The following is a 15489-nucleotide window of genomic DNA, read 5'->3' as shown; positions in this document are numbered from 1 at the left end:
GATTAGAGAGCAAGAACAGAGATATAAAGGACGGAGTGTCGGGTTGAGAGAGATAGACGAATGTAAATAATGAAAGAACTAAAAAACGGACATGTTTACCAGAGAGACAGTGGAGCCCTTCTTTGTTATCCTGCATTTCACATTCAGAACAGTGCACAAAGCTACATCCAGTCTGCAAGTTACTGTATTTAATCACATCCTCATTTTTACTGTATGCACACAGCTTCTCCAGGTATCTCTGTGAATCAGTGCATCAAACAAAACTATTTTCATGCACTTGCCAGCAACATTCGCCAAGGGTGGTGATGACACCACCCTTGGCGAATGTTGCTGCTCCATTTCTTTATGCATTAAATCCTCTCAAACCGTGTCAGAATGAGTAAGAGTAAAGTAACAGGAATGTGAAAAACAGCGGCAGGAGTAGCAGCAGAAAAATAACGTTTAGAAACCGACATGAAAAGAGATGTTCATATGCAGGATGCTCATTTGTATTGAAACAAGAAACAGAAAGATCAAACCTTTTTATTATGCACTATGCACACTATATTATTTATTTTTCTGGTCCCTCTGTCTGATGAGGACAGGTCACCCTGAGATTCCCTAGATATGTCCACCAGCCTCCAGCAATGTCCTAGTCAAAGGGTTACATGCAGACCATGCTGCTGGGAGAGAATATGCTACCTGTCTGCTCCTCTCTTGCATCAGGACTCCACACAGAGCTCAGGGGATGTGTTGTAACCTCGAGGAATGTCAAATATCCTCGTTAGATCGAGCATTCGTGGAGTTTATAGTGACCGCTAGTCAGACCTGAGCCAGGTACACTGAGGGGCAAAAATGACATCATAATGGAATATGACATTCACTTATGTGGGATTATTTCCATAATAATGTTTGCTAAATCAAATCAATGGGGCAATAAGACTCTAAATACGGGCTGTGTTTCAGTAGGTGTATTGTCACCTTCTGTTAATTAGGTTTGTAAGCAGACGCACACAAGTAAACACACAAAGTCAAGGCCTCCTCAGAGTTTGAGTGAGAGGGCACGTACCTGGGATTAAGGGGCTTAGGCCAATAAAAGCCTTTCTCTCCATTTCCTGTCTGTGCAGTCAGGGACCCAGAGGCAACTAAGCCAACCACCTCAGCGCAATCATCTCATCTTCAGTATTCAAATTATAAAAGACACCGTGGAAAGATCTGCCTCCTCATGGTACCTGAGTAATACAGAGAATTGACTAGATTACTATAATAAAGAGCAAAGTTCCTAGATGGAAATAAAGAAGGTGTTTTGTTTTTTGTAAGAGACACCAGAACCTTTCTAGAAGTGGACTGAAACACTTTGTTTTAATGATGACAATTGTTTTTAGGCCAATGTAATCTTTTAAAGACTTGCCAAAATTGGCAAGGGTTATCTCGGAATCTGAAATACTTACCGATCCTTCTGTTACTGCTCTCTCAGCACTTACAAAGACTGCAATGACTACAGTAAGAGTAAAGCTGAAGAAAATGGGGTTTAGCATTCATGTGGAGGAAAAGAACATCTCTTCTTCTTAAGCCTAATGTTCAGCTGCTTTTTAATATGAACAGCTACTCAGCCAATCACATGGCAGCAGAAATTGTCAAGACAACCTGCTAAAGTAAAAAAAAAAGCATCAGAATGGGAAGAAAGGTGATTTCACACACTGTTGAAATGCTGGGATAACCACTTGTTAAAACCACAACACGTCAGATCTTGGAGCAGATTTGCAACAGCAGCTGAAGAATAGACCAGGGACTGCTCCTGTCAGCTAAGAACAGAGAAACCAAGGCTACAAATAGCATTAGCTCACCAAAATTGGAAAATTGAATATTTTTATAATATATTAGTCTCCATTTCTGATGCAATATTTGGATGAAAAACATGAAAGCATAAATAGACCCCCTACTTTGTATCAACAGTTCAGGCAGTTGGCACACTTTGGACTGTTTAGCACCAAGTGAGCATATCTAAAACGGCGCAGCCTACCTGAATATTGATGTTGACCACGTCTGTCCCTTCATGACCACGGTGCGCCCTTTTTTCAATGGCTGCCTCCAGCAGGATAATGTGCCTCGTCAGAGAGCTAATCATCATCTAAAATAATCTCAAACTGGTTACTTGAACATGGCAACGAGTTCACCGTACACAAATGGCCTCCATAGTTTACAGATCTCAATCCAAGAGATCAACTTTGGAATTTAGTGGAACAGGAAACCCACATCAAGGATGTGCAGCAACATGAACCAAAATCTCCGATGCAAGTTTCGGGCACCTTGCAGAATCTATCTCATGAATAGTTAGAACATTTCCATCGGTCACATGGGGTTCAATCGAGTATGAGCAGGACGTACATATTATATGTTTTATATATTCTACGTAATTCTTTCTTTTTACATTCATCAGGTCCCAGTCGCCCCAAATAGCAAAGAGAAATTAAAAATGCATGCCATGAAAGAGTTTGGGTCTTAGGAGGTTAATTCAATGTTTGTTCATTGTGTAAAAGCTGTTCTTAACTGTCTATTTAATTGAATAAAGTCTGTAAGTATTTAGGCAGTGACACAACCTTGGTAATTTTGTTGCTAAAAACATTCAGCTGGAATTCTTTGATTCATGGCCGTAACACGACTGCTTATCATTAAATTATGCAATTAGTTTGGAGCCTGTGAAACTAGAAGGATTAAATCTTTTGTTAAATCCCTTGAATCACAGCTGAAAGTTTTAACTTCAAGCACATCTTTCAGTTACACAGTTTCCAAATACTTATACATCTGACTTTGTGTTTCTGTATATTATGACTTGAAACAACAGAGTAAGTCTCTACTGTAAACACAGATTGTGGTCCTTCCTCCACTGAACAGCCATGTGACTGTTCTCTTTCTGCTTACAGACCTACAAACACAAGTAAGCTGAGAATCACATATGCAGCACCTTGATAAATATACACCTCGATGTGGACAGAACATTCTCAGCCAGTATTATACAGCATCTCTTCTGCCTGAAAGCAGCTGGAATCAGTAGTGACACATTTAGAAACTGATTGATGTGATTCTACGTTTCAAACCACATCACTTTCAACCCTGTGTGAGATACCAGACTCTTGCCTCCAGGCCTTCAATAAAAGTCGGACAGAGTAGGTCACCCACTAGTCTCTATCTGACTGGCAGGGTGTCCTTGTCAATATCACGACCTCTGTGGTAGAGTCACCTATAGTCAGTAACCACAGTCTTCTCGGCTCTGTGATTGCACTAACATCTCAGGAAGGCATGCATCGGTGCTGAAGCACAGAGGTAAATTCTCTAGGGAAGTGGTAACATCAAGACATTGATGGAGACACTGACACGAGAACTATGCATCTGAATAAGTGACAATAATTAGAGCTGTCGTGTGTATCTCCTGTGGTTCCACAACAACAGCTTGAGCAAATTAAAAAGTCCCAGCAGTGACATTGATCCGCTTTCCTTCTGTGGGCAGTTGAAACACCGTGGAGTCATTCTAGCAGACATCTTCCTTTGTTGCTATTTTGCCCGCTGTTCCTCTCTTTCTGCTTTTCCTTTTTTGACAAAAGACTACGCTGACAGGGTTGGTGACAAAGTGGCCACTCTAGATGTGCGATGACAAGGGTAGTATTAAAAAAAGTGAGTGTGTGAGTCAGTGAAATGGGAAGAGGATGAGAATAGGAGATTCCCTTCAGACCAGAGGGCTTGGCAGGGTCAGCTGCATGTGTGAGGGAGATAATATTCTCTGTGTTTAGCTCAGTTGTATCACCTTCCTCTTTTTGCCTTTGCTGAACCTTTCTCTCCTTTTCCTCAATATGTTTTTTTTCCATTGGCAGTCTTAACATTTGAAGGTCTCATTATTTACTTCCACACCTTAACCTGCCTGTATTGTCTCTGTTTTATTTCCTTGAAACTTCGTAAGTTCAATACTTACTGGCGTTGTAATGTGCCAACAATTTCTATACCTTCGTTTATCGTTTTATTCTCTTGTCAACAACATGATACTATTTTCCAGTGAATTGCATTTTGTGAACTGATCTTCATTTTTTCTTTTCTCATTACTTCTCCAGTTAGAACAGATCCAGAAGCACACATGGTACATGTAAGTAGTCCTCTGTTTTGTTTTGTTTTCTTTATGTTTACACTCCTGTCCTCCCTTCAGCTATTCTGCAGGGCTTGTAAACCTGAAGGGAGCTGGCACATGAAAAATGACTTTGAGTTCCAGCTCTGTACACAAGAGTACATTTAAGCAGGGCACGACTCCAGGCTGTGGGGGTAAATTGGTAGTGCGTGAAAGAGGATGTGAGGCATATGGTCAGCTGAACAGAGAGCAGGGCAGCAGGAACCGAGATGATGAAGACTAGACTGAACCCAGCTAACCTCAGTGTACCCAGCGTTTGACATGTCGAAAGGGGTGTACCCACCTTTTTAGGCTAACAAATATTTTGAGATAATTGACTTAATAACAACACCATTCAATAGAAGAGAAAATCAGTTTTTAAGGGGGTGTCTTTGAGCATCCTACTTATCTGTATCCACGATTTAAAGTGTTTACGTCTTCAAATATGCTCTCCATTATCATGAGATTTATTTATTTTTCTCATAACAGTGTTCTTATAATAGATTTTAATAATTTACAAGTGTTTTGTTAAGTATTAAAAACATTTACCAGTAGGTTTGAGGATTGCTTTTGGCAATGCAATACCAACGATGAATCATCAGAGGAGAGTCTGCATCTTGGAAGGGGCTGAGTTATGGTTTCTGTCCTGTACTGAAAGATCATGAAGGAAGGAAGACTGATATAAGAAACAAGAGGAGACAAGAGCTAGGCAAGAAGACTAATGTAGTATGAGTTTTGTCAGTGAGGAAGTTGCCATGCTATCTGTCTCTGCACGGCAGGCTGGCTTGTCAAGTGACTGGCTGAATGAATGAACTTATAAATGAATGAATGAGAGGTGACATTTGTCTGACAAATGTGGTCATTTTCCACAGGCAACTCATCTGTGATGTAAAAACATAATAAAATAAAATAAAAAAACATGTCAAAATCACAAAAAGAAAAACTTTTGACACAAAATTGAATAAAGCCATCAACACTGTATTTTTAGATGGTGATTGTTCCAACAATCTTTCAGCACACTTGCCTGGAGCTGTGATGATGAAGAACGCAGTGCCAGGCCAAACAGATAGTTTAGTTAACTTTCTGAAACTAAGTGTCCCACGAAAACAGTTAAGTCCTATATAAGAAAGGTTGTAAAACTGATTGTTTATATAAACAGTTGCAGAAACATTAGTATAATTCAACCTCGGCAAACTACAGCCATAAAAAATTGCCATGAAGTAGAAACTGTGAAAAGCTGGCAAAGTTAAAAATCATCTTATTCTCTCTGATATTAAGCATTTTTCACTTTTTTCAATTTCTAAAGAACTTATTCCTGTTTACTGAACCAAATGGTTAGTGTCCTTAAGATCTTTATTGAATCAGTCACTCTTTTAGCAATAAATGAAACAATTTTCACCTAAATAAATACAACTTGCATTCAAAGAATGAAAATTAGGCAAGACAGACAAAATGTAAAAGCCAGTGATCATGCATGTAGCTCATGTATGGTTTCATGGCTGAATGCAGACCAAGGATGGCTCTTATGTGCTTCTTATGTTCTGACAGAAAGGGGCTCATATTGTTGACATTATCCTTGATAAAAATGCACTGAAATGCAGAAAAACAGAATTGGAGACAATGCCAACTTTGATAGAATCAACAATTCCAACCTTTCCGCCACTGACCACGGCCCCAAACTCTGCCTAGTAAGCATACACAGTACCATTTCAGAAGGAATCTAAAGTCATGTCAGAGCCTGTGTGCTGGGTACAGACAGGCAAATGAGGCTAATGAGAAGGAACCTCAGAATCACACATGAAGGTAGGAGGCATTAAGATGCTGGCGAGGGTGATGGTGCACAGTGAGCAAATGGCTGGTAGAGATTTTGGACAAGATGCCCGGGACAACCTGGATGAGGTCAAGATATGGTGGAGGGGGAGGACTGCATGACATACATGGTACTTGCCGTATGCAGTATGGTGTACTCTCTTTGAACCCAAATTGGATAAGCAGTTAAAATGGAAAAAGGGTAAATGGACTATTTAAACCATGTTCCTTAGTTGTGGATGATTTGTTTTTTCTGGAGCCATATGATATGACCACGGATTTTCATGTTTTGACGTCTGTCTAAAGTACGCTTAGTGGTGCTTTCATTTTTTCTAACTGTGGGATGTTAAAAAGAAAAATGTTTGATTTTTGAGCACAGATAAACCTGTTTTGAGGGGATTGTTTATTTTGCCAGAAGAGTCAGCCAGCTGGTGATAATAAAACATTGAATAGCAGGGAGAATGCAGCGAATTATGACCTCACCGGCTTTCCATATAAATCAAAACTTAAGTAACAGTTTCACCCGTGGGTCGGCATTATAAGTCCTCGTGAAGACTTGATTTATTGAAGTTGGACTGTTATATATTTAGATTTCTTTTTCATTACCCTTACCACCCGAATTTATATGCACATACTGAAACAGGAGTGTTGGTGGTTATGTGGGGTGAACAATCAATGTAGGTCTGGTTCACAAGTTCACAGCATATAGAAAAGTGGAGGTCTGTGTCATTTCAATAGCTGCCAGTGAGGTTTATGCTTCACTGGGTTCACCGAAGGAAAAATAATAGATTTAGGGAGGTAAAAAGTGGAAGTGTGTGAGTTCAAATCTGTCTCTGTAATAACTTCTAAGCATTGGCGCATTTCCAGAAGTAGTAGATTTGTGTGTGAAAGAAACATCTAGAATATTATAGAAATCTTTGTGAAAATGGACTGTGCAGTATAACGTTTTATTTCAGCCCTAAAGAATATAAATGTGTGTGTGCATGTAAAAAAACAGCAGACAAAGGTGACATAAATTAATCTAATAATAATAATAATGAAGAAACTACATTTAGAAATCACGCCAGAGTAGAAGAGGCAGGTTGCTGAATATAACAGCATGACTAAGTTATCTGCCTGAATCCTGCTGACACAATCACCCTCTGGAACATGCAAAAGTGCCTACACCTGAGGAAAACCTGTGACTTTAAAAGTCTCTTAATATAAACTAAAGTCATACTGACACAAAAGGTCATATTAAAGTTTGTACATCTACGATTTTACACAATTGTGTTCCAAATGCAAGTTTCTATATGAAAAAACCAAAAACCAAATTAAATTACTGAAAATTAGTAGCAGTAGCAACCAAACCCACTGATATTGTCCTTATTTCTTTTTGAATGTCTTTGTATTAACAGAGGAGGCAAAAATGAACCAGAGCCAGAGCAGCCAGTTCCCAGGAAGGTGACCATCCGCAGCCTGCCCTCTGCAGAAGATATCGATCCCGACGTACTGGACAGCATGCACTCTTTGGGCTGCTTCAGAGACAAAAACAAATTACTGAAAGACCTGCTCTCAGATGAGTGAGTAAATGGCTGTACAGCAGACAGTAGTACGAAGGAGAAAAAAGAGAATGGGGATTGGTGGTTGTTTTGATAAAAGAAGAGAGCACTGCAATGAAAGGATAGGTGTGTTGTGTCTGTGTGCTCACTCAGCCTTGGTTTTCCCCAGCTCCTGTAAAATCCTGCTAGGCTGTCGCTTTAGATGTCAGAAGCCATAGATCACTTAATTGTTATCACACAGCGCTTACACCGTTTGCCACCAGATACATTCCCTTTAAACTGATCCTGGTTTCCACTGTGAACATGCTCATGGGTCAAATTGTTGTTGTTCTGCTTTTAATATTTGTGTCTCAGTTGCAGTTTCTAATATTTTTCTCTACTGTGTGTGTGTGTGTGTGTGTGTGTGTGCTGTCCTTGACTTTCATACAGTTGTTTGTTATCAATGTGTGTCCAGTGTGCAGATGTTGCAGTTTTTCTTTGTTTTCTTTTCCTCCTTTACCACTATTTTACATTTGCCTATCCTCTCCACTTTAATGCTAAGCAAGCATTACTCCATCACTGTGCCCTCTACCCATCCCTTCCATTTTCTTCCTTTCTCCTGGGAGGATCTCGTAATAGTGCTGGACTGGAGGAAAATCTGTGGTCTCTATCTCCCTTCCCCTGTTTCATTTTAGCTGAAGTTGCAGGTCCTTGTCTCTTTGCCTCCTACTGCTTTCCAATCTGTCTTTATTATAGAGGGCCAGTCCCTGGGAATTTTGCATAGAGAATATTGGCCTAGAGGCTAAAGATATTAGGCTTCCTGATTTACTGAGAAAGAAAAGGTTGAACTCGTAATGTTTTGAGACTTTCATAAACTTACCAGTCGACTCTGCATATAGAGATGTGCCGCGTCTTAAAAAATGCATGCATATTATTACACGACGGCTTAATGATCTGTAAAACTAAACTTTTGTTTTAATGATGAGAGATATTTATTGGTGCTTCACAAAGAATCTCAAAACATTATAGAACATTAATCATAGTGAGGGATTTTACAGTTTGATATGGTATGAGTACTTTTTTTCCCCCTACACACCCTAGGTATCTAATTATACGCATGGTTGTGTAGGAATTAATTAAGTATTTTTACTTTTCCTGACATTTCAAGAGTCTTTTTACTGCCACCTTTTTGCAGTGACAACCAAGAGAAGATGATCTACTTCTTGCTATTGGATCGAAAGGAGAGGTACCCTAGTCAGGAGGACCAGAATCTTCCCCCTCGCAATGAGATTGGTGAGCCCTGGAACAACGAGAGAATTGTTCATAAAGAGTGTAACATTAGAAAATGATATTCTTTTAAAAAAGAACAACTCAGAAAGCTAAACCACAATATGACACACAGTACGTATGAACTGTACCACCATGTAAGAATCGTGCCTGTTTTTTAATGATTTTTTTAAACTAGTCATCTGTTTACACAAACAAAACCATCCAATTTGCACAATACTAAGCACTACAAAAAGGTAACTCATGAATGCTCCCAGTTTCTGAACGATTCTGCAGTGTTTTCCTCTGTTAAGAAGAAATTGGATCGGCTCCAGTAGCGGTGGATTGGCTCTGCAGTAGAAAAAGCATTCTGCTTATTGAAAATAAATAAGCTTTTCAATGAAATGTAGTAGCAGAAATAGAAGGTGTCAATAGAGAAGTTTTTTTTTATTTTTAAAAAACTGTCACCCCCCCAACTGCTTTGGCTCAGATATTAACTCTTCAAAAAAAGAAAAGATATTCTATCATCCGTACACCGCAACCAAGCACAGATTTCCACCCACAGAAGTCTGAGTAGAGACGGAGATGCTCTGCTTAGACGTCTGCCAGGGTTATTTTCTGACAAGAACACTGAAACAGGAGTATTACGTGCAAATGTGTGTATGTGAGTAACTGCTCTGAGATACCGACATCTTGATGAATAGACTCCCTCTTCAGTGAATGTGATACAGTCAATACAGTGGCCATTAGTTCAAGGTCTGGGAGGAAACCATTACTTATTCACTATTAGTTAAAATGTCATTGCGATCAGCCCTAAACATCACTCAAACCCTCACATATACACAAAACTGAGCAGCACATAGATATACTCGCAGTAACATGGACACGTGTCTGGTGCTTTGCATTTATTCCAAATCACCATGTCTTTTTCTGTCACACACAGATCCTCCGAGGAAGAGAGTGGACTCTCCCATGTTGAATCGTCATGGCAAGAGGAGACCAGAGAGGAAGTCCATGGAGGTCCTCAGTGTCACGGACGGAGGCTCACCTGTCCCGGCCAGGAGGGCTATCGATATGACACAGCATGGACAAAGGTACGCGCAGAAGTGAGGAGAAAAACTCTCTCTTTTAAAAATCAATACCTTTTTAAATGAACCAGTAAAGACAGACCTTGTCCTGCGTTTGTGTGTGAGGAGGATCTAGCAGCCCTGTGGTGTTTTTACAGCTCTGACAGTGAGTCTGGATCCAGTGTCAGCAGGCTGCATTGTAGACAAACATAAACAGAGACTGACTCTCTGCTCACTTTATCTCCTGTCTCACTAGTAAATCAGTTTACAGTAAAAGCTTGGATATTCCTGATGCCAGTACAAAATGCAGCAAAGAAGAAAGGTACTCATTTGCCACTCACCCCTCACGCTTTTACCTCTCCCCTCTCTGTCTCACTTATTCAGGCAAAAGAAAGATGCAGCATGGCTTTTTCTAGTCAAATCTTTGTTTTTAAATGATGATGGCATATGTTGCTTGTTGTGGTTGCTTCACATGTCTTGTAGTTTAGTAGCAGTTTAGATAGTTATTTAATCCACAGTATGCATGGCTCCTTACACATAGGTGCAAAAACAGAGGCAGTTACGAGATATGAGACTGAAAGCATAGGCTGGGGTTTAGCCCGTTTACAGCAGCCTAAATAGCACACCCTGTATGAGGTTTGCTAATTGCATGTGTAGGTAGGCGAGCTGAGCTATCAGCTGATGTCAACTTGTATTGAGCCCAGCTGAACCGGAATTGTCTGAGCTTGACTCTGTAGTCGGCGTGAAGTAACACTAACGCTTTTCTTCTGAAGTTTAACTTAACTCTTTTAATTAAGTTTCATCTCAAACCAGGGAAAACTGCATTTGCAATTCAGAGGCTAAATATTTCTACCCCCACCCCTTCATTCTGCCGTTAGCTCAATTATCTCTTCGTTTCGTAATCTGAATGCACTGATAATCACTTCTCCTATGCTGTGTCCCACTTTCTCTAGTTGCAGAACAATTTTCCATTTCTCTATTTTAGAAATGCTCAAGTCAAGCCGGAACCACACCCCCACAAGGCACAGCGGACTGATTTAAAATCCTTCTCTTCATCTTATTTGAACAACCAATATATCGCCACACCACACATTTGTGCTCAGAGGCAGTGACATTTGTGACAGCGGGGAAGATTGAATCTGAGGGGATGATAACCTGATCTGCCTAATGATAGTCAGATTGGCAGAGTGCTGGAAAAAGCTTTCAGAGATACAGAGCATAAATGGAGAGGTGGGGAGTGCATTTATTATATAGAATAAAAAATGCAGTCCTAAAGTTAAGTTCTTCAAATGTCAGGTGCATTAATAACTTTTCTCCATAGTGCTTTGCCAACAACAAAATATCAAGAATTTGATTCGTACCATTTCACCGAGGGAACCCACTTGAGAAGTTTTGAATCCGTTTCAAGAGCTCCCACTTCTAAACATGTGTGCTTTTGTTCCTTCTGTCTGCTGGTGCCTCCAAATTCTAGTTTAAGATTCATCCTCTTTTGTTTCTTCACTTCTGCTGTGCCTCTTCATCCCTTCAGGCGGCCCATTATCTCTTCTTTATTTAAAGGTTGTCTTAGTTTAGTAGCTGCCTTTTTCTGCCCTTCACTCTGACTCATCTCATTTCAAGTCATAACTAGAATCCCAAAAAAGGTCAGTTTGCACTGACTGGATAAACCATTAATAATAGCCTGCTAACATTAATTCGATTGGTGATGACACACATCTTGAATAGTGTGAATTAGAAAGGGGCTCTAAAAGTCGATTTTATGAGGACAACGTTTGCGTCTCAAACTTGCATATCAGCAGCTCCAGTCAACAAAAACAGCTCTGCTGCATCTTTCTTCAATACAGCTTCAGATCAGTTTGTTTGCTCTTTTCCCTATACCCAAATTTCTTCCAGGGCACCGCGCCACTCTTGTATATCGCCACTGTCTCTATCTTTCCTGTGGGTTCCTTGTGTGCTGCTGACCTTCAATCCCAAACACCCCCCTCTGTTAGTATGGAATTGCTATGCTAATGAGGACATGCTGCTAGTTTTTCTCTGTCTGCCTTCCTATCGGCTGTGGTAGATTGTAGGTATGCCACAGGCCCTCTGCCTCCAAATCAAATCAAATCTTGCTCTCCTGCTATACATGTCTTTCCCCCCTACTGCAATCCATAACTATCCATCTGATCAGTAGGGGGAAAAGAAGTTAGTAACAAAGTCTGTGTGAATCTTGATTTTGGTGTGTGCGCTTGTGTGTGTTTTTCAAACTTTTCTGGCTTTTATCACGTCCTTGTGCACACTGTGTTTGATCATGTGCTTGCTTGCATGTGCGTGGATAGACGATGGTGCTGGGGAAGCGCGTACGTAGCAGAATAACGTCCAAAGATTTAAGTGACTTTGTCTGAACCTAACCTTATCTTTCCTCAACAGCAAACTTTTGTCGACAGCGCAGAAGATTCATAGAACTTCAGATCAGAGGGCCTCAGAGAGCGGACTGACTTTGAAACATGTGTTTTGACAGGATACATTTCCACCAGCGTAAATAGTGAAAGAGAGGGGGAAACAGCTTGATCTGAAATTGCATAACAAAAATGTCTGAATTCCTGTCCTTTATCAGGCATTTTGCCTCTCATTTATCACGTAGTTACATTCAGAGTATCAGCCCTCACTTTAGTTTCATACAAATGATTGTTAATTCGATTGCTCCTATGAAGTACGGATGTTGGAATAAAGGTGCGGTAGCTATGTTGTGCAGTAATGCACATGGAGACTTTCTCATGTGAATGTCCGTTTCAATCTTTCTATGCAAAAATGTCACTTAAAAAGACATTTAAAGCTTAACTCAAAGCATAAGAAATCCACTGATTTAATTTTAAATCTTAACAACACGCCAGGAGAAATGAAGGGAGGTTAATGATATGTAAATGAAATATGGAAAAGTGCTGCAGCGAGGAGGAGAGAATATCAATTGATTTTTTTTTTATTAGAGATTTGCTCTAGTTGCTTCACGCAGTTTGAATGTGGAGTAGTTAGAGCAGTCGTAAGAAGTCAGCTCGCCTGCTAATTACTGACATTAATTTATTTAAGAGACTACAATAAGCACAAATAAAACACCTTAAACTGTGATCTTTACTACAGAAACTGCAGAGGTCTTGCTATATTTAGACATTTAAGGAACTGAGCTGTAAATATTAATGCACTGAGTCTGCAGGGACTTGTTGAGGTTCAAAGAAGCAAATGATTTCAAACAGTTTGTGGATTTATATGAATACTTACTATGTGTAAAAAGAGGCCCATTGGTAAGAAGCAGCCAATATAGAGGTGCTAGAAAGGGAATATGTATCTCAGTCGTATTGTGCTTTGGCAGTGTTGTTCATTTTCTGTTTGGCTCTTGGCACCATCCATTTTATTTTTCTTGCATTTTGTTTTATTTCAGTCCATGCCTTCAACCCAGAATCTGTTATACTTGTTCCACCCCCCCGCAGCCACACGTTAGTTCCCCAGGCGCTTTGGATGGGTTTCTGACAACTGGCGGTCACATACTGAGGACATGGGTCCTGTTTGAAAATAGGCTTATGGGAATTAATGACTACTAGATAAGAGAACTACCATAATAGGTATCAAAATTGCATCAACAACAACCCAAAAAAGAAAAGAAAAACATCTTCTAGTTCAGTACATGTGCCGTATTATTGTCCACAAATAGCAATGGGTATTTCCAGAGACCATGTCTCTGTTAAACACTGCATGCACCAATATTCTTACACAGACACAAAAGTCTGGGTATTAAGTCTTCACATTCCACATTTATCAAGTTTGTATCTGAGCAGAAAAGAGTAACATTAGTTATGACTCTAGCTCTTGATGTACGGGTCCATTGATAGTAGGGTTGCCAACTCCCTGAAAAATAAATAAGGGACACCTCGTGGCCAGGGCCGGGCGACCCAATTGTCTTCACCCTTCCCAGTGTGGTGAATTTTCTAGCTCTTTTTTTGTGTGTGAAATTATTTTTTTAACCATTTGACTTGAATTTGATTTAAGTAGATGTGTATTCTTTGTGATATGAACACATGTGAAACAAATGATCATTTAGCCATTTATTTTTAGCTCAAAATGACAACATTAACACAGTAAAACAGGTCTCCTTCTTAAACAGAAGCCTGTCATGCTTAACTTTTGAGAATATAAGTAAATCTTTCTTTAAAAGAACTCTGTCCTGCTTAACTTAAAATTATAGAAAACAATAGAAAGAAAAACATTCTTGTAACAGTGCACATATAGTGCATTTAGTACAATTGGCTTCAGTTGAGGTATTATTTCAGCTTTTCTAATGCTAATCAGCTGCTCCTGTTTGTAAACCCGCTTGCTCCCATGATTACGCATCTTAACTCATCATCATTATTCATCTATGTATTACTTTTATGTATTAGTCATCTATTTGTTGTAATCATCTATCCTTGCAGTTGTTTATTACACAAAATAAATTATATTATCACACTTCTGGCCACATAGCGCTGATATTCATTGCACATGCCCATATTAACTTTTTCCAGCCAGGTGTTTTCCTTTTCCCATTCTTCCCTTTCTCTGAGGGGAACAAACATTGCTGCTCTAATGCTGGGCTTACACTGTGCAGTTTTAGGCCCATTTTGAGCCGATTTTGGCCTTCATCGTGTAGTATACGTGGGGTAACGAGAAGTGATTAACACCTCACGACCAGCTCCCGATCATCAATCGCTCGTGAGGGTGTCACCACAGCCGCTCACACTGCTCGCGCGCAAACACGTAAACGTCGGTGAAAAAGACGGAGCAGCACGGCTGTGCAGCGTGTGATCTGGACACAAGCGATGGAGGCACAACTTGTAGAACTTTGGAAAGCTCATCCGAGCCTTTTCGATGTGGCATCACAAAATTATCACGACCACAACAACCGTGAAAATAGTTGGATTTACACTGCTGCTCAATCACAGCTGCCCGATCAATGTTTTTCATTAGCAATTTAGCAAAGTTGATGGTGGTGGTGTGTGTGTCTGTGTGAGTGAAAGACGGAGAGAGAGAGCGCGACAGATTTTCTGTTATAACCTTCATTTTATGGAGGCACAGTGTGAGCACTCAGGTCGCATCAGAGCATCGGGCGGTATAGTGTGAGACCTGCATCGTGACCTACCAACTGCGAGTCAATCGTGCAGTTTGAGCAGGAGCTGAATAACGTGACTGAAAAAAATTGCACAGTGTCTGCCCAGCTTTAGGTTTACTGTCGTCCGAGACTTGCACCGCCGTGTCTGCGTTTGTTTCCCTGTTGGCCATGCTTCTTGTTGTGGTCATTTGTTGTCTTCCAGTATTTTCTCCGTAAGCGACCTTTCCTCGACCAATGAGATGAGTGGTAATCTGAATTGTCTGAATTGAATTGTCATACTCGTAAGTGTGCTGTCAGCTCATTGGTCACAAAGCAGGAGAGGGGCTGGGAATTATGTTTTCAAACAAACCATTAAAAGTTATAGACTACTTTTGATTCTCACTGTATTACGGGACAAAGTGCGTCCCTTATTAGCTCAATACGGGACGTGTACTTTTGTTTCGAAATACGGGACGATTCCGTATTTTAAGGGACGGTTGGCAACCCTAATTGATAGTCATGACAGTGAACATGCACTTTACTGGGAACGATGCCATCAGCTTCCTGTACTCAAGACAAAGTCAGAGATCCATAGTTGTAGTT

General features: G+C 40.2%; 1 protein-coding gene across 4 annotated transcripts in view; it reads left to right on the top strand.

Moving 5' to 3' along the window:
* brsk2a (BR serine/threonine kinase 2a) overlaps positions 1-15489 on the top strand; it is a 179238-nt gene that overhangs the window by 150998 nt on the left and 12751 nt on the right. For 2 of the 4 annotated variants that reach the window (XM_085357266.1, XM_085357265.1), the window contains exons 9-13: positions 4083-4114; positions 7339-7503; positions 8657-8754; positions 9671-9821; positions 10051-10116. In XM_085357266.1, the coding sequence (XP_085213392.1) occupies positions 4083-4114; positions 7339-7503; positions 8657-8754; positions 9671-9821; positions 10051-10116 (512 nt within the window). Of the gene's footprint in view, positions 1-4082; positions 4115-7338; positions 7504-8656; positions 8755-9670; positions 9834-10050; positions 10117-15489 lie in introns of all 4 variants that reach the window. The other 2 variants (XM_085357264.1, XM_085357267.1) reach the window with 2 other exon arrangements.

This window comes from Diplotaxodon limnothrissa, linkage group LG7, assembly GCF_057381915.1.
Source record: "Diplotaxodon limnothrissa isolate DT_005_m linkage group LG7, D_limnothrissa_male_GT1.1, whole genome shotgun sequence".
Taxonomy (NCBI): Eukaryota; Metazoa; Chordata; class Actinopteri; order Cichliformes; family Cichlidae; genus Diplotaxodon; species Diplotaxodon limnothrissa.
The sequence above is the reverse complement of the archived record's forward strand: the minus strand, read 5'-3'. Positions and strand labels throughout refer to the sequence as shown.